The sequence below is a fragment of the Petromyzon marinus genome, chromosome 53 (assembly GCF_048934315.1).
Source record: "Petromyzon marinus isolate PM22_M1 ecotype Great Lakes invasive population chromosome 53, UKy_Petmar_22M1.pri1.0, whole genome shotgun sequence".
Taxonomy (NCBI): domain Eukaryota; kingdom Metazoa; phylum Chordata; class Hyperoartia; order Petromyzontiformes; family Petromyzontidae; genus Petromyzon; species Petromyzon marinus.
In genome coordinates, this window is record NC_133719.1 from 444,759 (window position 1) to 468,785 (window position 24,027).

Consider the following 24,027-nt stretch of genomic DNA (forward strand, 5'->3'; position numbering starts at 1 on the left):
GTGAAGGATGCATAGAGATAGAGAGAGGGATGCATAGAGATAGAGAGAGGGATGCATAGAGATAGAGAGAGGGATGCATAGAGATAGAGAGAGGGATGCATGAGAGGGTGAGAGGGGAGGGATGCATAGAGAGAGGGAGGGTGAGAGAGAGAGAGGGATGCATGGAGAGAGAGAGGGAGAGTGAGAGGGAGGGATGCATGTAGAGAGAGAGGGAGGGTGAGAGATAGAGGGATGCATAGAGAGAGGGAGGGACGCACGTCCATGCCGCACTCTAACCGCGTGCGTGTCGCCACGTTCCAGGCGGAGCTGCCGATGAGTCCCCCGTGGGCCGACTCCGCGCGGGGCACGCGGCCACAGCTACTGCTGTCGCCCGTGCCCCCCTACACGGCGCTCAGCGTGCGGCTCCACACGAGGGGCCCGGTGGCGGGGCCCAGGCAGTGGGGCCCATGGGGAGACCCCTTTGCCCTTCGCTCACCATCGGCCGGTGAGTGCCAGGCTAGATATATGACGAGGCCGGTGAGTGCCAGGCTAGGTACATAATGAGGTTGGCGAGTGCCAGGCTAGGTGCACTCTGCATTTAGGGGTGACACGGTGGCAAGATGTTAACTCCCTCACCTAGTATACAGGAGGTCGTGGGTTCGATTCTGACACTGACGCACGTATATTTGGAGTTTGCGTTTCTCTCTCCCCGTGGTTGTTGATTTTTATCTGGGTCCTCCGATTCTTTACTCCACACTTAGAAACATGCCTTTAGAGTATTTAGCTCCAATAAATTTCCACTTAATTATCAACTTTGTTGAGCTATAATTTTTGGCCAGGTTGCTTCTAAAAAAGAGCAGTATAGCTTCGTGGGACTTACCTGGTAAAATAAAAGTAATTTTAGTTCAGTTGAGAACTGTCAAGGGATTGTCTTTGTTTTCTCTTTCACACAACAACAACCGCCATTTGTCACTAAGTGGCGGTGACGTCACCATGCTGCTTGTCCCAGACTAGGTCTACCATAAGACCATGTGATGTGTCTCAGACTGGCTGACAGGCGGTCATTGCACAGTACCCAGGTACCATCGGTTGACTGAGATGACTTCCAAGTGAACAACATGTGCTCCCCATTATGCATACTTATTGTGTTTTAGCTACCCGGCGCTCCGCTCGTTATTGTGAGCATTGCTCTTCCGCCCTCCATTGTTGCTGGAGGGTGACTGCCTCCAATTGCCCATTACCGTGATTCACAAGCTTCTTCTACAGAGGCCGATCCTGACACCGCTGGTACCATTCTTCAGCAAGTCCATTCAGCTCCACATCCTCTTGTACAACATAAGTTCATTCCTTTTCCAGTCTGTGCTGCTCCAATTTAGCCCCCTCTATCTGGCCAAACAGAATCTGCTTGGCCGAGAGATGTCTGGGCATGCAGGCTAGATGACCTAGTCAATGCAGCCTTGCCTGCCGGAGGAGCTCACTCACTGATGGAACTGTCTCCAGATCTTTCAAGGATCTGTGAGCTTACACAATCCAGTCCGGTTCAACCCAAGATTGATCATAAGCAGACCTGCCTGAATATTTCAAATCGGCACAGATGTTCCTTTCAGGGGCTCTGCGTTTTTCAAGCGTATAGAAGGGAGGACATAACTGTGGCCGAGAAGACCCGAAGCTTTGTATGAAACGATGACCAGGTAGCCTCCACACAGTGTTACGGAGCCAATGAAAAGACAATGCCGCTCAACTCATTCAGAGTGAGACTTTTGTCTGGTACGTTACTGGAGTTGGCCAAGAATACCTGGCCAGTGAGGTATCTGGGCAAGGACAATTTTTTTAATCGGCGGTTGTGTACATTACAGTGACCTCATCACTCTCCCCTCTCTCGCCAGTGCCTCTGGTGACCCCTGACCTGTGGAGGATGGTTTCCATTACAACTGCGGGTGACAAGATGGCTGCCATCATGTGGAAAGTGCGAGATTTAAAATAAGTCTTGACCCTCACAATTAAGCGACATCAATCACGACACGGCGATTACACCGGAGAGATTTCACCAGAGCAATTACACCAGGCCGATTACACTGGGGCGATTACACCAGAGCATTCGCACCAGAACAATTACACCGGAGAGTTTACACCGGGGCAATTACACCGGGCGATTACACCGCAGTGATTACTCTACAACTATTGCACCGTAACGATTTCACTGGAGCGATTACTCCACAGCGATTATACCGGAGCAATCATCGGGGTGATTATGCCAGAGCAATTACACCGGAGAGGTTTCACCGGAGTGATCACACCGTAATAATTATTTACACCGTAACGGTGTAAATACCCACCCACTCACGTACTCGGTGGTCCATCGGCCTGGAACTCGCCTACCCACTCACCTACTCACCCACCCACTCGCCTACTTAGCGGCCCATTGGCCTGGAACTCACTGCCACTGCACGATGTTCGAGACTCTTAACACATTTAACGAGTTCAGTGTAAAATGCAAGAAAAAACTGTTTAATACAGCTTACAAAGTACGAATATTGTGCACTCGTGATAACCTAGGTTATAATAGTTGCGCGCCTATAAATGTACTTACCACGGCGATAATTGGACAGGGCTGTGAAGCTCTCTGAGAGTTGATGCTCTCTCAGCTCGATGGCCCAGTAACTTGCAGAGAGACCCAAGGACTCCCGCAGGCTCGTAGGATGCGCAGTCATCTGGAGGATGCGATGGCGTTACTCCTAACCCCAACATACTGTGTCTTCAGGCCATCGGCGATACCGAGGCGCGTGGCAAGGTCCGGTCCTACTGCCTGTGCCTCTCGTCGGCCCCGGGGACCGATAAGGAATGCCACAAGTTTCCATCACCCCCGGTGAACGGGTGGCCCCTCCCCCCCGGAGCTACCCTCCCCGTCGCCGTGACGATAACGGTGACTAACGAAGCAGGAGCGTCGCCCCCGGCGACTGTCGTCATCACCCCCAGAGACTACAGCACAGGTTTGTAATGGCCATGCTACTGAGTTCATGGTGGCCATCACCACCATCACGGACTATACTTCGTTACCTTCAGGTTATTGTATACTTACAAGCTGATATTATTGTAAACAGCGTTGCCTCGTTAAACTACCCAAGCCTGTAGTAATAACCAATCCACCTGCGATTCTAATTACCAAACTGCTGACGTGTAGTTGTAAGAAAATAACATTGGATACACGGTGACGAAATCACCGATCAGCGATCTGCCCTCTATGGTCCTTGTGAAAGCAGTATCAGGGTGTCTCCTATCGATTCTGCTCGCAGTCGATCTGACATCCACGTTTTAAAGAGAACCCATTAATCGAGGGTTATCGCTGCGTCGATTCATTGGCAAGCGTTCCGTGGATCGAGTGAATCTCATTGGTTGGTACGGCGTCGTGTGAAATGCCCCCTTTCTTTCGATTGGCCTGACATCTGCGCGATGGGCGATTCGCACAAAACCTTTTGCCGACATCGCGGCGCCTCCTCGACAGCCGGATCAAGGAGCTCGTTGAGGCGAAATCTCGAGCGACGCGTCTTGCGCGGTGCGTCGCTTTTCCACGTAACCGGTGCCGCTGAACGACGAGGCCAGTGGATAGATACACCCACGCGACAGACCGCTTGGTGTGACCCTGTCAGGTGGTGCAGGGCGCAGGGATCAGGGCTCCCTTGGCCCTTTGACCCTGCGTGGTGGTCTCGCCCACGGCCACAGATTGCGATGTGAGGAAGCCACCGAATGACAAACACTACCCTCTTTTTTCTTCTTTGGTTCTTTCGGTAAAGTCACGTAGAATGATAATAAAATAATAAAATTGATAAAATAAAATAACACAATAATATTCTCACGACGTTTCGGCCACAACACAAGCAGCCTTCATCAGGTGAAGGGGGCGAGACTGTCTGGTAGGACAGCGCTGGAGTGAAAGAGCCACGTTCAGATACGGCCGTATCTGAACGTGGCTCTCCAGCGCTGTCCTACCAGACAGTCTCGCCCCCTTCACCTGATGAAGGCCGCTTGTGTTGTGGCCGAAACGTCGTGAGAATATTATTGTGTTATTTTATTTTATCAATTTTATTATTTTATTATCATTCTACGTGACTTTACCGAAAGAACCAAAGAAGATGAATCATTGCAGTCACGAAAGCTTTAAATCGAAACTACCCTCTTTGCCTCCCTTGGTCTCACAGAATCTGTTCTGGCGGAGAGAATTGTGGGAACATCGTCATCACCATCATCATCATTGCCATCGTCATTGTCATCGCCATCACTGGTGCTATCATGGCCACCCCACCCATCGCCGTGCGGCCTGGTGGTGCAGTGGTCCATTGCCACGGAGACCGGAGGTCATCCTTGTTTGGTTGCTATCGGCAACATCAGCAGACACAGCAACATCATGAGCAGAACCTACTGGAAGAGAATCGGACCAAATTCTACCAGGGCAACACTTAACGCAGGTAAGAGGCTATATGGCAAAACCGGGATGTTCATGATAGCCGTGTCAGGTTCAGAATGGTTCAAGGGGACCATACGTTACACAGCTGTAGTGATGTCACTGTATGGTGCCGGCCCGGAAGGTCGTGCCGTTCAATGCTCCTACATCGTGGACAGCACCGTGTGGGTGGCTGTGTGTAATACCAGCCCTAGCGGGGCTTGGCGAGCACTGGGATAGTGCGGGCACCACGCACAGCGTGTGGTGGGGGCTCCCCCGAGGAGGAGGGGGTGAGTATCAGCCCAGGGGCAAGGTTGCCCCGGGCCATGGCACCCTGGTTGACCCCGTAGACACGTGATCCGGAATGTCCATACAGGGGGCCCTAGGTGGCGGGACTAGGGGGTGATCACGTGTCCGGAGAGAGCTCTTGAGAAGGATGGAGAGAGAATGAGAATGTTCGGGAAGGCGGGTGGGGCCGAGGGCGGAGCGGCCCCGACCAGAGAGGGATATAAGGCGGGTCCCTGATAGGGACCGGGGTCGCTGTATTTTACAAGCTGGGAGCTCAACATCTACAAGCGGGAAGCTCTACGTCTCAAGCTGAAGCTCTCCGTCTTACAAGGCAACCACATGGTCGGAGACCCGAGTGAGGGATCGACCCTATGTAGCAGTAACTCGCTGTAGTCTAGTAAAGGGGCAGTTACCCCTTTGTTACGGTGTTACAAATAAAAGTGTTGCCTCTAAATGGAACAACGTCTGTGACTCAGTTGGTCCCACTACACAGGTATCCTTCGATTTACAAACGCTCGGTTTACGAAATTTTAACGCTAAGGTAATTGACAAATTATGGATAGAAAATCGAATTTCCATGTTGAAATTTCACGATGACATCACCTTTCACAGTCATTCCAGCATGCAGGTCTTTTTGCTGAGTTCTCTAAAAAGGTTAGTTATTTATTTGCTTACAATTAATTATTATTCAATCGTTTTAATATTTATGTTATCTGTATTTGTTTTAAACGTGATATCATTTGGTGTGTATATTTTGGTTAGGAGTAACTGTCCGAAATACATCCCTCATGTTTAGTATTAAATGAATGGGAAAATCCGTTCTCATTTACCATATTTTGTTTTATGCTTTTTTTTTGGAAGATCGCATTCCTTTCATAAATCGAGAGATGCCTGTATTTTGTATTCCTGTGTTTGTGTCTGTCTAACCCCATCCCTGTGCGTGCGTAAGGATGTAGTCCCATCATCACTGAGCTTGTTCGACAGGCGAGACTGTGTTGGCTGGGTCACATTGCTCACATGCCCAGCCACCGCATGCCCAAGCAGCGTCTGTTTGGCCGGATAGGTGCGGCATGGGATAGAGAAGAGATGGAGCTGGTGCGGTAGAGAAGGATGTGGAGCCGAGTGGACTTGCTGATGACTAGTACCAGCGGTGTCAAGATCAGCATATGTGGAGAAGGCTCGTGAAGGACACTACTGGGCAGTTGAAGACAGTTACTCTCCGTTAACAAAAGAAGCCAGAGGCGTGAGACTCACAACAATGAGCAGAACGACAGGCGGATAGAACACAGTGGGGGGCGCAGGTGGTGCATCTGCCAGTCATCTGTTGGTCAACCCAAACACCTGGGTCTGTTCCATGACCTGCTAGCAGCGAGCCTTCAACATTTCAAGTGGCCTCAAAGTGCACTTAGCCTGGCACAAGCACCTTGGTGATGTCACCATCACTTAGTGGCGAACGACAGCTGTTGTGTTTGTGTGTATTTGTCTCTGCGCAGAGGACGAGCTGGAGTCGTACGTGCGCTATGCCGTGTGTGTGTACGCTTGTGCGCATAACGAGTTCACGCTCATCAAGGCTGCCCACACATACCTACAGGAGGGCAGTGAGTACACGAGTTTGTGTGTGTACACGAGTGTGTGTGTGTTTACACGAGTACACGTGGGGACCGGTAGTGTAGCGGTTAGCGTGCTGCTCTACGAACCCAACGACCCGAGTTCGATTCCCACTCACGGTCAACACCAGCAACGATTATCTGAACCAGTCCTGGGCCTCCCCTAGGTTGACTCACCCTCAAATGAGTACCTGATGCGGTGTGTGTAAACATAACCACTGGAGAGACGAAGGTGGCTGGGCGTGGTGCTGGCCACCCATCTCCTTGGAGTGCAGTGCCGGCCTTCATAGGTGCTCGGTAACAGCACTTCAACAGTCTGTTAAGCTATACGGGGGATGTTTGTGTTTATGCCTCGGAAACATGGACCCCTCGAATGAAACATATGCGGCAGATGCACCACCTGTGCATCTGCCAGTCATCCCAGTTGGTCAACCCATGGCACGTGGGTCTATGCCGTGACCTCCAGTCATCAGCGAGCCTTCGACAGTTCACATATCCTCAAAGTTCACATAGCCTGGCGCAAGTGCTGTTGCCACTTAATGGCAAATGGCGGCTGTTGTGGTTGTGTATAAATGTCTGTTTCCGTATGCTTCTCTGTGTCCTTGTCTCGGTGTCTCTCTCCCTGCATCTCACCGTCTCTCACTTTATCACTTTGTCTCCGTGTGCCCGTGTCTTTCTGCATCTCTTTTTCTCTGCGTTGCTCTGTGTCTGTCCCCACGGCTCTCCCCGCGGCTCTCCCCACATCTCTTCCTGTGTCTCTCCCCACATCTCTTCCTGTGTCTCTCCCCGCATCCCCACAGCCCCTGTAGGTACCCCGGCTATCTCTGTGACCGATGTCTCTGAGCAGTCGGTGACTCTGAGCTGGGAGCCGGTCCCAGTGCTTGAGCTGCGGGGCTTCCTCACCGAGTACCGGCTCACCTGGAATGAGGACAGAGGTGAGTCCCACTCACCGCTGCTCACCAATACTCACCACTCACCCATAAACCGATACAAACACAAAGATCTCATGTAGAGCCTAAACAGGCTTTTGCGGTAAGGGCTGGTATCGAGCACCTGTAATGGCTGGTTACGGCACACGAGGGGGTGGGTAGTCAGCACCATGCCCGGCTGCCTTTGTCACTCTAGTGCCAATATTTACACACCGTACCAGGTACTCATTTGAGGCTTAGTGGACTTAAGGGAGAACCAGGACCGATTCAGATTATTGTTCCTACTGTTGGCCGTGAGCGGAAATCGAACTAGGGTCGCCTAGTTCGTAGCGCAATGCGCTAACCATTATACCACCGCTCCCCACTAACTCACACGTGAGCTAACGCGGCTAAGCATGTAACCTGGACACTATTCCCTGCAGCAGCTTTAACGGTCGACAGAACACTTGAGTGTGTAGTCTCCTTCGAGTCCACGTGTCTCTTGAGTGCCCGCGTTGTCCCCATGTCTCTCAGTGCCCGCGTTTTCCTCATGTCTCTGAGCGCCCATGTTGTACCCGTGTCTCTGAGTGCCTGCGTTGTCCCCGTGTCTCTGAATGCCTGTGTTGTCCCTGTGTCTCTGAGTGCCTGCGTTGTCCCTGTGTTTCCTAGTGCCCATGTTGTTTCCGTGTCTCTGAGTGCACGCGTTGTCTCCGTGTCTCTGAGTGCCCGTGTTGTCCCCGTGTCTCTTAGTGCCCACGTTGTCTCCATGTCTCTTGAGTGAGTGCCCGCGTTGTCTCCTTGTCTCTTGAGTGCCGTGTTGTCCCCGTGTTTCTGAATGCCCATGTTGTCCCCATGCCTCCGAGTGCCCATGTTGTCCCCATGACTCTTGAGTGCCCATGTCCCCCGTGTCTCTTAGTGCCCGCATTGTCTCCGTGTCTCTGTGTGCCCGCGTTGTCTCCGTATCTTGGGTTGTCCCCGTGTCTCTTAGTGCCCGCGTTGTCTCCATGTCTCTGAGTGGCCGCGTTGTTTCCGTGTCTTTTGAGTGCCCGCGTTGTTTCCATGTCTCTGAGTGCCCGCGTTGTTTCCGTGTCTTTTGAGTGCCCGTGTTGTCCCCGTGTCTCTGCGTGGCCATGTTGTCCCCGTGTCTCTGAATGCCTGTGTTGTCTCCGTGTCTCTGAATGCCCGCTTTGTCTCTGTGTCTCTGAGTGCCCGTGTTATCTCCGTGTATCTGAGTGTCCGCGTTGTCCCCGTGTCTCAGGCATTCCCCGCTCCATCTCCGTGCCGGACACGGCTCTGCGTGTCCTCACAGTGCTGCAACTCTCCCCTAGAACCCAGTACTGGTTCACAATGGCTGCCCTCACAGTACAGGGAGCAGGGCCAGAGGGGGATCCTCGCCCGATCCTCACCAAAGTCTCCTGTAAGGACTCACCCACCCAACCTCTCACCCACTCACCTACTCACTCGTCCACCCACTCACCAAATCACCTACTCACCTACTCACCAAATCACTCATCCACTCACTCACCCACCCTCACACCCACTCACTCTCCCATCCAACCACTCACTCTCCCACCCAACCACTCACACTCCCACCCACCCACTCACCCACCCACTTACTCACCCACCCACTTACTCACCCATGCACTCACTCATCCACCCGCTCACTCACTGACTCGCCTGTTCTACGCGGCTTTGTGAGCTGGGCTCTTGTATGTACATACAGTAAAACCTTGGATTGCGAGTAACTTGGTCTGCGAGTGTTTTGCAAGACGAGCAAATTTTTTTATACATTTTAACTTGATAAACGAGCGAGGTCTTGCAATACGAGTAGTACGTACAGTATACGCTTTGTCTGCTGAGCGTCACGTGATCACAACTGAGCCGATGGTTCTTCTCTCTCTCTCGCTGCGGGATTGTGGGTAATCGTCTCCTGTGCTCGGTCTCAGTCGGCGTGCCTCACTCGTAAAGTCAACATCCGTGCGAGCGTATACTGTTTACTATAGTGTTGTGACCACGTGTGTGTGCGTAAAGCATTTTTTTTTTATTTTGTGTCCAAGTGTAGTGACTTCTTTAGTAACTGTACTGCAACAATGTCCCCCTCCTCCTCTCTTCTCTCTCGTCTCCCTCACACCAGCCACGATTCAATTTAATTAATAAATTTTATTACTTTATATGAAATTTAAATAATAAAAATATAAAAAGGTATTTTGTATTAATAATTTTTATATGAATATTTTTGGGTTGTGGAACGAATCATCTCAGTTTCCATTATTTCTTATGGGGAAATTCGCTTTGATATACGAGTGCTTTGGATTACAAACACGTTTCCGGAACGAATTATGCTCGCAATCCAAGGTTTTACTGTACTTTGAACTTTTTCACACCGTACGTAGCCAGCCGTGTTAATGGGAGTGTGGGTAGCATGGTTGGCTCCGTCCGGTGAACCCCTCGTGATAGTTGATCCTCTTCATCCCCTATGGGACATAAGGCCACATTGAGTTCCCTCCACTTCTTTCTGTCCTTGGCAACTTGTTGAGCCTCACCCCAAGAGAGGTTGATCGCTGCTGCCAGCTCGTCTTTCAAGGTCTCACACCAGGTGGTCTTGGGTCTCCCGGGTTTCCTTTTGCCCAGTGGTGTCAATCGTAGGGCTATTTATCGTTATACGGTCCCTGGTTCAGAATAGACCAGGGACTATATAACGGATGTCATCTCCAGCGACAGGGGCGGAGCCAGGGGGGTGACAGGGTAGACAATTGTCACCCCCGAAAAAAAAAAATCGAAAATCTGAAACATTCTGCGTATAAGTGTGCGACACTCGGTCTGGCGGACTCCGTGCAACTGCATTGTCAGAGTGTGTCGCCAACCGAGTCGGACGCCGAAGTATTACGCTACGCGTATCTGCAAGCAGGACGGTTTGTACCGCCTCCGGCTCCATAACTTGGCCTGACCGGGACGTTGAAATACCCGTCCAAGTTCGTTGGCGGCGCTGCCCGCCGCCCGACGGCGTCTTTGTTTGTTCAGTTCGTCTGGCTTGAATACTCGTTCATCAGTGAGTCTGTTTACTGCTGCTATTGCTACCTCTTCCCGCCATCGTCAAGCACAGATAACGTTGCGTCGGCATTCATCTACTCCCCCGGCTTCTCAACCTGGAATAAGATCGGTGGCAGGAATTGCAGCCTACTCGAGCATCAGGGTGGGCACAAGTCGGCACACAACATCGCCGTGAAGAAGGCCAGGGACCTTCTCAACGCCCGGCAGCACGTCATCACGGGCGACGCTGGGCTGGCCCGACAGAATGCCAAAACTATTGACGGCAACCGCAAGCGCCTGGACGCCTCTGTCGACGTCATGCGCGTCTGCATGAACCAGGGAATTGCGATGCGGGGACGCGACGAGTCGCCTGGCTCTCTTAACCTGGGCAATTTTCTGGAGATTCTCAACATGTTACGCAAGCGTGACGCACTGCTTGCGGCCATCACCTGGGAGAACGCGCCGCAGAATGCGACCATTACCAGCCCCGACGTTCAGAAGGACCTGATCCATGCTCACGCTCAACTGGTGCGCCGGCGCCTCGACACCGAGATTGGCGACGCGTACTATTGCATCATGGCGGACGAGTCGCGTGACGTCAGCAAGAAAGAGCAGCTGGTCGTCGTCAACCGCTTTGTCGAGCTCAGTACGGGCATCCTGCGCGAGCGACTCGTCGACATTCAGCACGTGTCGGACACGTGTGCGCCCACCCTCTGCAGCGCCATTGTCAACCTGCTCTCGAGTCGCCGGCGCCCTATTGAGACCTGCCGCGGCCAAGGATACGATGGCGCGTCGAGCATGAGCGGTGAGATCGCTGGCTTGCAGACCTTGATCAAGGCCATGAACGACATGGCCTACTACACGCATTGCTGGGCGCATAAGCTGCAGCTCGCTCTCGTCGCTGCCTGCACAAATGACGTCGCCGACATTGCCGTGTTCTTTGACCTCGTCCAGGACATTATCCACACTGCCACCGGCTCGTGCAAGCGCAGCGACCAACCGCTCGCCGAGCACAAGAAGCTCGTGGACGACCTGGTCGATGAGCTGGCGGTCTCCACTGGCCGCGGTCAGAATCAGGAGACGGCGTTGTCGGCGGCGGGCAACACGAGGTGGTCGTCTTTCTGGCGCTCGCTGCACCGCCTGATTGAGATGTTCAACGCGACTGCCGTCGTCATCCAGAACGTGGAAGAGGACGGCGCCAAGGCAGAGCAACGGGCCAAAGCTCATCGCCTTCTCAACGACATGTTCTCGTTCAAGTTCGCGTTCTGCCTGCACCTGATGGAGCGCTTGCTTAAGATCACGAACGATTTGCACGTGGCGCTGCAGAAAGAGGACCAGGACGTTGTCAATGCGATGCGGCTTGTGGATTGCACCATTGAGTCGCTGAAGGAGCTGCGCGAGAACGGCTACGACGATCTGCTCAAGGACGTCAACGCCTTCTGCGACGTCATCCAGGTATCCGTCGACATGAACGCGAACTACACCCGCCCTGGACGTCCTCGGCGCTGCACTTACGTCATCACCAACGACCACGTGTTTCACATCGACCTCTTTAACGCCTCGATCGACAAGATGCTGGTCGAGCTCGATCTGCGTTTCAGCGCAGAGTCGATGAAGATGTTGCGGCTGGCGGTCCATTTATCGCCCCGCAATCGATTTGAGTCATTTAACGTCAGTAACATCCTGGAGCTGGCCTCTGAATTTTACAAGCGCGATTTTCCCGATCTCGACATGCTTCTCCTCGAGCAGCAGCTGCTCCACTTTGAACAGGAAATCCGGCGAGATGAAGAGCTGAAGAATGTGAATACGCTGCCAATGCTGTCCATCAACCTGGCGACAAGCGGCCGCGGAGATTCCGGCTTTCACCTGGTCAACCGCCTGGTGCGCCTCGTGTTGACCCTTACTGGTGGCCACCGCCACAGCCGAGCGCATCTTTAGCGCGATGAAGCACATTTGCGTACCACCATGGGCGCCGAGTCCTTTACTGACGCGATGCTCCTGTTCGTCGAAAACAACGTCGCAAAAGGCGTCACCAACGACGAAATCATGGAGCAGTTCCAGTCAATGCGCCCGCGCCGCAATTGTATCGTCTGAACTCTAGTTCAACAGCCTGACTCTCTAATCATTCTTGAAATTAACATTTGTTGAATGTCACCCCGGGCTGAAAATCCTGGCTCCGCCCCTGTCCAGCGAGACGTCATTCAGCAAACATCGCCAGTGTGGCTTGGGTTTCTCAACACCGCCCTTTGCTGAGGAAACAAATCATCAGGAGCACATGCCCACTGCATTCCAGCTGTTTTTTCTGGTGCTGGGTGGTGGAGCGTTCCAGCGCTGATTGACATTTCACCGACATGACGACCTGACCCAAACGGAAACCGGTCACGTGTCCTCTAGTTTCTCACCCACTTGCTCGCTAACCATTGTACTCACTCGTGCTTACACGCCCACCTGCTGGCTCGCTTACACGCAAAGACACAAACACTTGTGCACTCATGTACTCGCAACACACGCGGTGTTTGCGTGCGTGTGTTTCTTACCAAGGGTCTGTGTGTCTCCCCGTGTCTCCCTGCGTCTGTGTCTCGCCCTGTCTCCCCATGCCTCTCTGTGTCTCCCCGTGTTTCTCTGTCTGTGTCTTTCCTTGTCTACATATCTCTCTGTGTCTCTCTGTCTCACCCATGTCTCCTCGTCTCCCTGTCTTCCCGTGTCTCAGCAGTCGATCCTGCTAGGATTATTGTTCCTGTTTGCCTCAGTATCACCGTAGGCATCATCCTCGCCGTGATTTTATGCTATCATAGACAGAGGTGAGTGCTATGTGCACCTCATTCGCCCATTCATTCACTCAGCCACTCGCTCACCACCCACCACTCAATCACCTTCTCACCCACTCACTCCCCCACTCACCCACTACCCCACTCACTCACCCACTTACCCACACACTTGGTGATGATGCTGTTGATGTCGGCTATGTTAATGATGATAATGATGCCGATAATTATGTTGTTGTTATTGTTGATGGTGTTAGGCTGAAGAATGCGTTTTGGCAACCAATCCCCAGTCTCTTCAACTTAGCCTGGCTAAGGGAGTTGGTGGAGGTGAGAATACGCACACAGACACGCACACACCTCCTCCCCGTGCCTCTCTCACCAAGTCTCCAATTCCCTTCCCTATTCTCCCTGGGTCATCCTCGTCCTGCCCATGCCTCCCTTCTCCTGTGTCTCCCTCTCCTCTTCTTCCCATGTCTCCTTCTTCTCCCCGTGTCTCCCTCTTACTTCCCATGTCTCCTCCGATCTCTCCCCTGTCGCTCTTCTCCAATGCGTCCCCACCTCCCTCTCCCCATGTCTCCCTCTTACTCACCGCGTCTCACTACTCCCCCCCACCCCCCACCATGTCTCCGTGTGTCTCAGACGAAGACAAGGCCTGTCTCCTTGTCTCCTCCCATGTTGCCGTGCTTCACGGACGTGGACCCATGCTCCCTGGAGATCGTGTCTTCCTACCCACAATCCCCCGTGTCTCCCGTGTCCTCCTGTGTCTACGGGTATAAGTTGGAAGAGACACAGGGAGACACAGAGACACTGGTAGACACGGACACACACGGCAGAGACACAGAGATGCACGCAGGAGACACGGAGATGCGCGCGGGAGACACGGGCGTCCTCTACTCAATCATTTCTCGAGACAGCACGACTCCTGCTATCGGTGAGGTTCATAATGGCGGTGTCAGGGGGTTCATAATGGTGTGTTAGGGGGTTCATAATGGTGTGTCAGGGGGTTCATAATGGTGTGTCAGGGGGTTCATAATGGTTGTGTCAGGGGGTTCATAATGGTTGTGTCAGGGGGTTCATAATGGTTGTGTCAGGGGGTTCATAATGGTGTGTCAGGGGGTTCATAATGGCTGTGTCAGGGAGTTTATAATGGTGTGTCAGGGGGTTCATAATGGTTGTGTCAGGGAGTTTATAATGGTGTGTCAGGGGGTTCATAATGGTGTGTCAGGGGGTTCATAATGGTTGTCAGGGAGTTTATAATGGCTGTGTCAGGTGGTTCATAATGGTGTGTCAGGTGGTTCATAATGGTGTGTCAGGGGGTTCATAATGGTTGTGTCAGGTAGTTTATAATGACTGTGTCAGGTGGTTCATAATGGTGTGTCAGGTGGTTCATAATGGTGTGTCAGGGGGTTCATAATGGTTGTGTCAGGGAGTTTATAATGGCTGTGTCAGGTGGTTCATAATGGTGTGTCAGGGGGTTCATAATGGCTTCAGGGGGTTCATAATGGCTGTGTCAGGAGGCTTATAATGGCTGTGTCACCGGGTTCATAATGATTGTGTCACTGGGCTCATAATGGCTGTCAGGGGGTTCATAATGGACATTTCTCTCTCAGGGTGTTCACAATGGTCATGTGAGGATATGTATTGTCTGCCTATGTCTTTCCCCTCACAGGAGTTGTTGGGAGTGAGGTGTTGGAGGAGGAGAGAGAGGAGAGCGATGGATTCACTGCTGACCCCACCTGCCTCCCCGTGTCGAGCTACCTGCCCCAGAGAACGTCTTCCTGATACACACAAAGACATAGATCCCCTGTGTAGCCTTCAACAGACTCTTAGGGAACACCAATATGATATACAAAAAACAAAGACACACGTACACACATAGATACTACAACAACAAAAGCTGATATTAGCCACTAAGTGGCGGTGATGTCACCATGGCGCTTGTGCCAGGCTAGGTCTATCTTCGCTGACAAGAGGTCATGGCACAGACCCAGGTGCCATGGGTTGACTGACTGTGATGGCTGGCAGATGCACCAACTCTATCAATTTGCTGCGGTTTATCCGCCCGGCGCTTTGCTCGTTGTTGTGAGCGTCGCTGCTCTGTGCTCCATTACTGTTGGAGGGCGACTGCCTCCAACTCCCCAGCAGCGTCCTTCACAAACCTCCACAGAGGCCGATCTTGACATTGCTGGTAGCGGTCATTGGCATGTCCAATCAACTCCACATCCTTTTGTACCACATCAGTCCATCTCTTTTCCAGGCCGTGCCTATATAGCCCCCTTTATCTGGCCAAACAGAAGTTGCTTGGGAAAGCGGTGGCTAGGCCATGTGGGCTACATGACCCAGCCAACGCAGTCTTGCCTGCCGGAGGAGTTCACAGATGGGACTGTGTCCAGATCTTTTAAGGATCTCTGACCTTGCACAATCCAGTCTGGTTAAACCCAGCATGGTTCATAGGCAGGGCAACGTGAATGTTTTAAATTGGTGTTCCTTTAAAGGGCTCACAGTTTTGCAAGCCTAGAGAAGAGAGGGCATAACTGTGGCTGGAAAGACCCGGAATTACTTTGGAGCGACAGGCCAGGTAGCTTTCACGCAGCATTACGCAGCTGATGAAAAGATAATGCTGCTTGGCTAATTCGGAGTGAGACCTCCACTGCCAAACCAGAGCATTGAACAATAGAAAAAATACCCAGACAGGTGCTTTGTTTTTTTGTGGCTAGTGATAAGGCCCCATCTCGTAGTGGCTCCCTCCAGATTCAGAAGTAGTGTCCCCAACTCCATCTCAGTGGGCGGCAATCACCAGATCATCAGCATACGTAACATGGTTGGCCAATAGGGAGCCATCACTTGACTGCACCTGGGCATTGATCAGCCTCCCTCCTATTGTATCTGTACCAAATATAAATTCCATTGGTACAGTTTCTCGAACGACATGGTAAAAGATGTTAAATAGTGTAGGGATCGGAGGACAATCCTGGCGCACCCCAAGGTGGACAGGTAATGGCTCGAACTCCCAGCCACGCAGTTTTACCTGGGCCTACCCGCCATCATGAAGTTCCTTAATGATTGTGAGCACAGGGTCAGGGACTCCAAAAGCACGGAGAATTATCCAGAGCCCTGGCCTATTGATGGTATCAATGGCCTTGACAAAGAGCCCCCTTTATAGCCTTAAAATAATGTTGGGGCAAGTGCTGTTAGCAAGCACCTATGAAGGCCAGAATGTCACATGAGGGGGTGATGTGGCCAGCACCACGCTCGGCTGCCTTTGTCTCCCTAGTGGCGATGTTTACACATTGATTCGGGTACTCATTAAAGGTTAAGTCGACCTAGGGGAGGCCCATGACCGGTTCAGATAATCATCACTGGTGTTGGGTGTGAGCGGGAATCAAACCCGGGTCACCAGGTTCATAGCGCAGCACGCTAACGACTACACTACCGCTCCCCAATAAACAACACAAACATGCACACATGAACACACGTAGCCAAACACTCCAGTATTATTGTTGTTTACCCAGGAAAGCCTTAACGAGTCTCGAGACTCTTATTAAGAGGCTCCGACGTTGCTATTGCGTAACGATACCAGTCGAGTAATTTTCAGGTAATGTTTCAGTATTGGGACGTGGTTTTGACCAATCCTGGTTACACTGCTCGCGTGTGTTTAGCTATGGGAGGAAAGCGAAGAACCCGGAGGAATCCCATGCAGGGCCATAGCTATGGAGACGGTCTTTGTTCGTGAACATATAAGAAGGTGGTGTGGCTAACACCATGCCCAGTCGCCTCCGTGGTGCTGATCTTTACATGCCGCACCAGGCGCTCATTTAATGCTGTTGACCTAGGGAGGACCAGGACCGCTTCAGATATTTGTCGTTGATTTTAGCCGTGATCGGGAAGCGAACTCGGATGACAGGGTTCATCGTGCAGTGCGTTAACCACTGTGCCACCGCTCCCCACATCTAAAACACGCGTGCACCAACACACGTACTTGTACAAAGACAAAAGATCTGCCGTGTTATCTACACAGACTGTTGGAGCAGTCTGTGTAGGTAACACTCGGACATAACAGATCTTTAGATTAAAAACACACCACAAAGTCCGAATGTTTACTATTCACTCATTGTTTCATTGAGTATAGGTTTTGCCTTGCTAATACTGCACAGGTCAAAACGTTACTGGAATAGCTATTTTATTTAACCACGCACACGGAGAGACCCATGGACTCGCACAGAGACCCAATCTCACCACGTTGTGACCTTGTATTAAAAATTCACAATAAAATATTTATATGAGAACGTCTTTGTCGAGGATTTCACAGTGGTTCGTGGTGGGCGGACCGGGTACATCATGGGGTCATTCTCCATTATCATCGTTGTGGAGCGCGATGCTGGGGCTACTGCTACCGCTCAGAAGGCCACTCGCCCCGTTACCCCCCCTCCGTGCCCCATCCCCCGTGCCTCCCCGCGTGCCCCCCCCCCGTGTCCTCCCCCCGTGCCCCCCCCCCCCCCGGTGCCCGTGCCCCCCCCGTGCCTTCCTTCCCACGTTCCCTCCCCCTTTGCCCCCCCCCCCACTCCAATGCTGGAACATCTTCTGCAAACCACTCCATTGGGATCACGCGCAGCTGTAGAAACGTGGCCCCCTGCTGCGTAAAGAGACCCGGCGGAGCTTTTCCCCGGCAACTCCCCAATTCGCCGCGGCAGCGTTCGGGTCGCCGCTATTACGGTGTCTGCATTCTCGTTTTGTGTCGCAACAGAAGAGGGGCCTCGCCGAAAACATCGGGCAGTCCACCAAAGCGAGCCTGATTGAGACACCCGCGAGTCAAAACCGGTCCACAGTTTTGCTCGCGTTGAACCACCGCTGCCCCAGGAGGCGGTCTCTGCTTGGTTATTCGCGGATGATTCCTCGCGGCTCGTGCGGGGACTCCGGTCGCTTGCCGTCCCCGTGTCCGCCGCGGGTATCCCGCATCGCAGCTTCTGCCCGACCGCTCTCTTCGCGGTTTGATGAAACAGCGAACCACCCATCAGCCGTTACGGATGCCACGGGGCGGAGACGGGTGTCTTGTACCTCTGCCAATGTGTCTGCCTCTGTGTACGTCTCTCTCGCTCTGCAGGGCCGTCCATAGAGGTTGGTGCAGGGCTCGGTGCAATGGTTGTTGTGTGGGCCCCCCGACGCCTTCACATTAAAGAAGAAGTATTACATCTGACACCTGGGCGGTTGCCCCGATTCGCCGACCGTACCCTCGGAACGGTTCTGTCTCTCTGCGATGTCCACTCGGTGTCTCTGTGTGTTGTCTACGCTAACCACTACTCTACTGCGTGTGGAGATCGGTGGTGGTGTCGCGGTTCCCGCTCACGGTCACCAACACCGGTGACGATTATCCTGAACCGGTCATATGCCTCCCCTACGTCGACTCAGCCTAAAATTAGTATCTGGCGCGGTGTGTAAGCATCGCCACTCGGGAGACAAATGCGGCCGGGCGTTGAGCTAAGGCCACCCACCCCCTCGTGTGCCGTGCCGGCCTTCATAAGTGCTCGCTAACAGCACTTGCCCCAACAGACTATGTTAAGGCTATACGGGGGATCTTTGTATTTCGTCCCTGTTTGACCCCGCGTGTTATTTATAAAGCGACGACGTCATCACGGAGCAGCTGAAAGGGCAAAGTGTGAACCAGGGCGCAGCAGAGACATGGTGAGTGCGTGTCTCTGTCTCCGTGTCTCTATGTCCCCGTGTCTCCCGAACCTGTCTCCGTAGCTCTGTCTCCGTGGCCCCTTGCCTCCGTATTCAGGTCACTCTCGCAGATGAGACCCTATAGCCTGGTCTCTTGAGTTCTCACCACGGTGAAGGAAATAAACTTGGAGCTGATTGAATCTGGAGCTGAGTGGACTTGCCGATGATTGGTACCAGCGGTGTCACGATCGGCCTCGTGGAGGAGGATCGTAAAGGACGCTGCTGCTGCTGGGCAGTTAGGAGGCAGTCGCCCCGCAGCAACAGAGTGTGATGGAGCGGCGCTCACAACAACGAGCGGAACGCCAGGCGGATAAACCCTTGCGCTACACCCATTTCAAACCTTTTAAAAACAGTCTGCCTCAGCAGCAGGCCATGCTTTCCCACCTGATGACGGACGCTTGTGTTGCGCCCGAAACGTCGTGATTTATTGTATTTTATACCTACGTGACTTTACCGAAAGAACCAAAGAATATATAGATTCCTGCAGTCACGAAAGCTTCAAATCAAGATAGAACGCAGCAAGTTGTCACAGTGGGGGGCATAGGTGGTGCATCTGCCAGTCATCTCAGTCAACCCATGGCACCTGGGTCTTGTTCTGTGACCTCATGCCAGCGGCGAGCCACCGGCACTTCACGTGGCCTCAAGATGCACCTAGCCTGGCACACACCGTGTTGTTGTGTACCTCAGCATCCCACGCCCTACCCCATTAGGACGAGCGGAAGCCTCCACTTAGCTACCCACGCTGAACGAGAACGAACAATCTTGATTTGAAGCTTTCGTGACTGCAGGCATCCATACTCTTTGTTTCTTTTGGTAAAGTCACGTAGAACAATAATACTAGATCACGACGTTTCGATCGCCACAGGTGGGATAGAGGACGATTGCTTGTGTGGCGATCGAAACGTCGTGATCTACTATTATTATGATTGTTCTACGTGACTTTACCGAAATAAGCAATGAGTATGAGAACGAACTGCAGCCTGCGGCGGCTGCTACTTTCCTCGAACGCCGCAGCAAAGAATGAGACGAGTGACTGCTGGAGTCTCCCACAGTCACACTTCGTGGCAAATGGCGGCTGTTGTTCCCTCTATCCCCGTGCCTCTCCCCCCACCACCACCGTGTCCCGCGGCAGAGTTCTGCGCTGTCTGTGTGGGCGCTGCGCGTGGGCCCCGGGGAGGACGCCATGGCCGCCCTGCGTCTCCTTGTGGCGCGCCGCGGCCTCCGCGCGCCCTTCCTCCTTGCGGCCGTGGGCAGCGTCACGGGGGCCACGCTGCGCCTCCCGGGCCCCGCAGCGCGGAGCCCCGAGGCGAGACGGGGCCCGCGCACACCACCACCCATCATCATCAGCTCTGAATAATCATATTCATATCACCGTTGTCATCATCACGATCATAATCACCATCGGCAGAATTATGATAATGAATTATGATCGTCGTGATGAATATTACCATGAGCAGAATCAGTATCACCATCATCACGATCAATATTGCCATAGAATCAGTATCACCATCATCACGATCAATATCTCATCAGCAGAATCAGTATCACCATTATCACGATCAATATTGCCAGAGCAGAATCAGTATCACTTATCATCACGATCAATATATTCATCAGCAGAATCAGTATCACCATCATCACGATCAATATCTCCATCAGCAGAATCAGTATCACCATCATCACGATCAATATCTCCATCAGCAGAATCAGTATCACCATCACGATCAATATTGCCAGAGCAGAATCAGTATTACTATCATCACAATCAATATATTCATCAGACAGAATCAGTATCACTATCATCACGATCAATATCTCCATCAGCAGAATCAGTATCACTATTATCACGATAAATATATTCATCAGCAGAATCAGTATCACTATCATCACGATCAATATATTCATCAGCAGAATCAGTATCACTATCATCACGATCAATATCTCCATCAGCAGAATCAGTATCACCATGATCACGATCAATATTGCCAGAGCATAATCAGTATCACCATCATCACGATCAATATTGCCAGAGCAGAATCAGTATCACTATCATCACGATCAATATCTCCATCAGCATAATCAGTATCACCATCATCACGATCAATATTGCCAGAGCAGAATCAGTATCATCATCACGATCACAATCATAAGCAGAATCAGTATCACCATCATCACGATCAGAAAATTACCATCAGTATAATCATGACCAAGGTCGTAACCATCATGTTTCTGGTGTCGACCAAATGATAACTGCTTTGTGAGATCTTGGACGTGTTTGGGTTATGGACAAATTATCCCCGATATCGGAATCGGATTTGAGTCGCCCTGTGCTTGCCCGAGTACTGACAGAATGAATGACGCAGGGACTTCAGGATTGGCTTAACAGCTGAGTGAATTAAAACAACTGTGCATCGACTGGGTGAATAAATCACCGCATGACTGAGCGGGCGAATGAAAAAAAACAAGCTAATACGTGAATAAGAAACTGAGCTAATGAGCGACTCGCTCTCCGTCGTGTGGGTGGGGACGATGGCTATGTAAAATTGAGCGGTGCTTGCCAATAGAGGAAGGGAGGAGGCTACAAGCCACGCCACGTGTCCCACTTAAGCCTCCCGAGAAAACTTGGCGGCTCTCGCCTCCCTACCCCCACATCGTTTCTAGGAGGTGGCGGAGTTCGCGGACCCCGCCTCGTGGTCCCTGCTGCCCCTGGAGGGGCCCCTGGAGATCGTGTCGCTCGTGGGGACCCTCAACCCCGAGGCGCACGTCCACGCGGCGCTGTCGGACGCGCGGGGCCGCGTGTGGGGCGGCCACGTCCTGGGGGAGCTGCGCGTCCACACCACAGCCGAGATCGTGGTGGGGGAGGCCGCGGGCCTCGCGTTTTCGCGCGCCCACGACCCCACCACGGGGTTCCCCGAGCTGTGCGTGGGGTCACGGGGCGAGCGCGAGACCGACACTCCTTGAGACGGAGGGCTCGGAGTGATTTGCGTTGCTCGTTGTTGTTCTTGGTCAGCCACGAGAGCCTCGCTGAACCACGTCGTGAGCCCTGTGTCATATGAACGGTGGCGAGATGTTAACTGCCTCGCGTGGTATGCAGGAGGTCGTGGGTTCCTGACGCCTGTATATTTGGAGTTTGCATGTTCTCCCCGTAGTCATGTGGATTTTTCTCCGGGTTCTCCGGATTTTCCCTCCATATTTAGAATCAACATGCGTTGAGAGTATTTGGCTGCTTTAAATTTCCACGTGATAAGCCACTTCGTTGAGCAATAATTAGTGGCCAGGTAGCTTAAGAGAATGAGCTACATAGCTCAGTGGGTCTTACCTAGTGAAATAAATAATAGTTTTATAGTTTGTAACATCGTGACCTCACATCTATGGGACCTTCTTTTGCCGGTATCAAAATAATGAAAAAGGAATAGGCTTAACCCTTCCCGACAATAATACAGGAGATGTTAAGATGATCCCATAAGATCAAACTGCTCAACGCGAGCTACGAATGCTGTGATATTTGCATTGCCTTTGTGATGTTCGCTGTTTGGCGTTGTTCTCTGGTCTAACACCGGTTGGTGAGACAAGGCCATAAAAGAAGCAGTAGCTCTAGTGTAGGCCAATCAGTTTGAAAGACAATGCATAATTTTTTTAAAAATCAAAGCGTGTTTGCATGTTTTACCACGAGCATGTGCGGTGAATGCAGACTTGATGATACCTTGAAATAGGTATCTGTTCGGTGTTTGAATATCTGAACACCTGAATTATTGCTAGAGAGGGGGTAACGCAGATTGCTTTTTCATCACCGTGACCTCAAGTTAGGGCGGCAATGCAGCGATGACGCTCGCACCTCACACCGATGGGCACCAGGTTCGAATCCCGACTTGGCAGCCTCTCTGTGTGGAGTTTGTATGTTCTCTGCCCCTGCTGTGCATGGGTTTCCGCCGGCACATTCAGTTTCCTCCCATGGATAAAACAAAAATGTGTAATTGGTACTCTCTGATTATTTCGGTAGAAACAATAAATAAAGAACACGACGTTTCGGTCGCAACACAAGCGTCCGTCACAGGTAAGAAAGAATGATCCGCTGCTACGTGACTTTACCGAAAGAACCAGAGAATATGGATTCCTGCAGTCACGAAAGCTTAAAATCAAGATTGTTTAATTGGTATTGGCCAAGCATCCAAATGCTGAGATATCACCTGAAAACTACGGTAACAAATACAAACATTACCTGTATAGCGTTCAACAGACTGTTGGAGCAAGTGCTGTTAGCGAGCACCTATGAAGGCCGGAAACGGCACACGAGGGGGTGGGTGGCCAACACCATGCCCAGCCGCCTTTGTCTCCCTAGTGGTGATGTTTACACACCGGACAAGGTACTCGTTTGAGGCTGAGTCGACTTTGGGGAGGCCCAGGACCGGTTCAGATAATCGTCACTGGTGTTGGCCGTGAGCGGGAATCGATCTCGCGTCGTTGGGTTCGTAGCGCAGCGTAGCGCTAACAGCTACACTACCGCTTCCCTACGGTTACACACACGGCACCAGCAGCCGCAACATCGCCGCCTACAGCGAAAAATGTAACAGGACCCTCCTGAAATAGTTTTGAGACTCGGTGATAATTGATAGAGTGAATAAACCGACGGATTCATCGTAAGTGGCCATGTGATCAATGGATGTGTTCTGCTGGAAACATTGTTCAATAAATGTGCTCCCAGGGCCCGAGTGCTGTGTTTGATGTATATGGTAGTGCTACGTCTCCAAGTATGATTAACCTCTGACCTCTCTGCGTCCATGATGGAGCCATGGCCAGAAAGTTGCCGGTTATATAAGAATGTTCCCTCTGAAGGGCCACAGTGCTTTTGACGAATATGTTCAGTTTTTGTAAATTGTGCTTGTGCACTACTGTCAATGCAGTATTGCCACTGTGCACGGTGGCGAGGAGATGTTAACTACCTCACTAGGTATACAGGAATGCGAGGGTTCGATCTCGATGCTGGCGGCCTGTAAGTATGCATGTTTTCCCCGTGTTAGCATGGATTTTTTCTACGGGTCCTCCAGTTTCCCCTCCACATTTAGAATCAACATGCGTTTTTGACTGCTATAAATTTCCACGTGATAAGCTACTTCGTTAAGCTATCATTTGTGATAGCCAGGTCGTTTCTGAAAAAAAAATATCTACACAGCTCAGTGGGCCTTACAAATCAAATGCAAGTTTAAAAATAGTTTCGTTTTAGTATCGCCAAATAGTGTGATCCTGGGGTCATGGTGGCACTAATTTGGCAGTGCAATGACTATACAGACCATTCG

At 51.8% G+C, this 24,027-nt stretch overlaps 2 protein-coding genes across 4 annotated transcripts in view; both read left to right on the forward strand.

Annotated features, from left to right (window-relative positions):
• LOC116953974 (leukemia inhibitory factor receptor-like) overlaps positions 1 to 17,301 on the forward strand; it is a 29,236-nt gene extending 11,935 nt beyond the window's left edge. The window contains exons 7-17 of one of the 2 annotated variants that reach the window (XM_032974320.2): positions 301 to 484; positions 1,866 to 1,945; positions 2,741 to 2,969; positions 4,176 to 4,442; positions 6,199 to 6,303; positions 7,113 to 7,247; positions 8,479 to 8,637; positions 12,961 to 13,051; positions 13,273 to 13,342; positions 13,655 to 13,946; positions 14,685 to 17,301. In XM_032974320.2, coding sequence (XP_032830211.2) covers positions 301 to 484; positions 1,866 to 1,945; positions 2,741 to 2,969; positions 4,176 to 4,442; positions 6,199 to 6,303; positions 7,113 to 7,247; positions 8,479 to 8,637; positions 12,961 to 13,051; positions 13,273 to 13,342; positions 13,655 to 13,946; positions 14,685 to 14,797 — 1,725 coding nt within the window. In that variant the 3' untranslated portion in view covers positions 14,798 to 17,301. The remainder of the gene's footprint in view (positions 1 to 300; positions 485 to 1,865; positions 1,946 to 2,740; positions 2,970 to 4,175; positions 4,443 to 6,198; positions 6,304 to 7,112; positions 7,248 to 8,478; positions 8,638 to 12,960; positions 13,052 to 13,272; positions 13,343 to 13,654; positions 13,947 to 14,684) is intronic. The other variant, XM_032974321.2, reaches the window with a different exon arrangement.
• A 276-nt stretch (positions 17,302 to 17,577) lies between these two features.
• LOC116953947 (bifunctional protein GlmU-like) lies at positions 17,578 to 23,437 on the forward strand. Of its 2 annotated transcripts, none has more exons than XM_032974282.2 (3): positions 17,578 to 18,694; positions 19,866 to 20,039; positions 21,395 to 23,437. In XM_032974282.2, exons 1-3 carry the CDS (start codon positions 18,692 to 18,694, stop codon positions 21,692 to 21,694), a joined length of 477 nt encoding a protein of 158 aa, XP_032830173.2. In that variant the 5' UTR covers positions 17,578 to 18,691; the 3' UTR covers positions 21,695 to 23,437. The 2 variants fall into 2 exon arrangements, with proteins under 2 accessions (XP_032830173.2, XP_032830174.2); XM_032974283.2 differs by having other exon boundaries at positions 17,578 to 18,130.
• Positions 23,438 to 24,027: the final 590 nt, after the last annotated feature.

Excerpts from the sequence above, each read along its gene's own strand:
- LOC116953947 (XM_032974282.2), top strand. Across the intron at positions 20,040-21,394 it reads CCGCAGCGCGGAGCCCCGAG|GAGGTGGCGGAGTTCGCGGA; the intron begins GCGAGACGGGGC and ends CATCGTTTCTAG.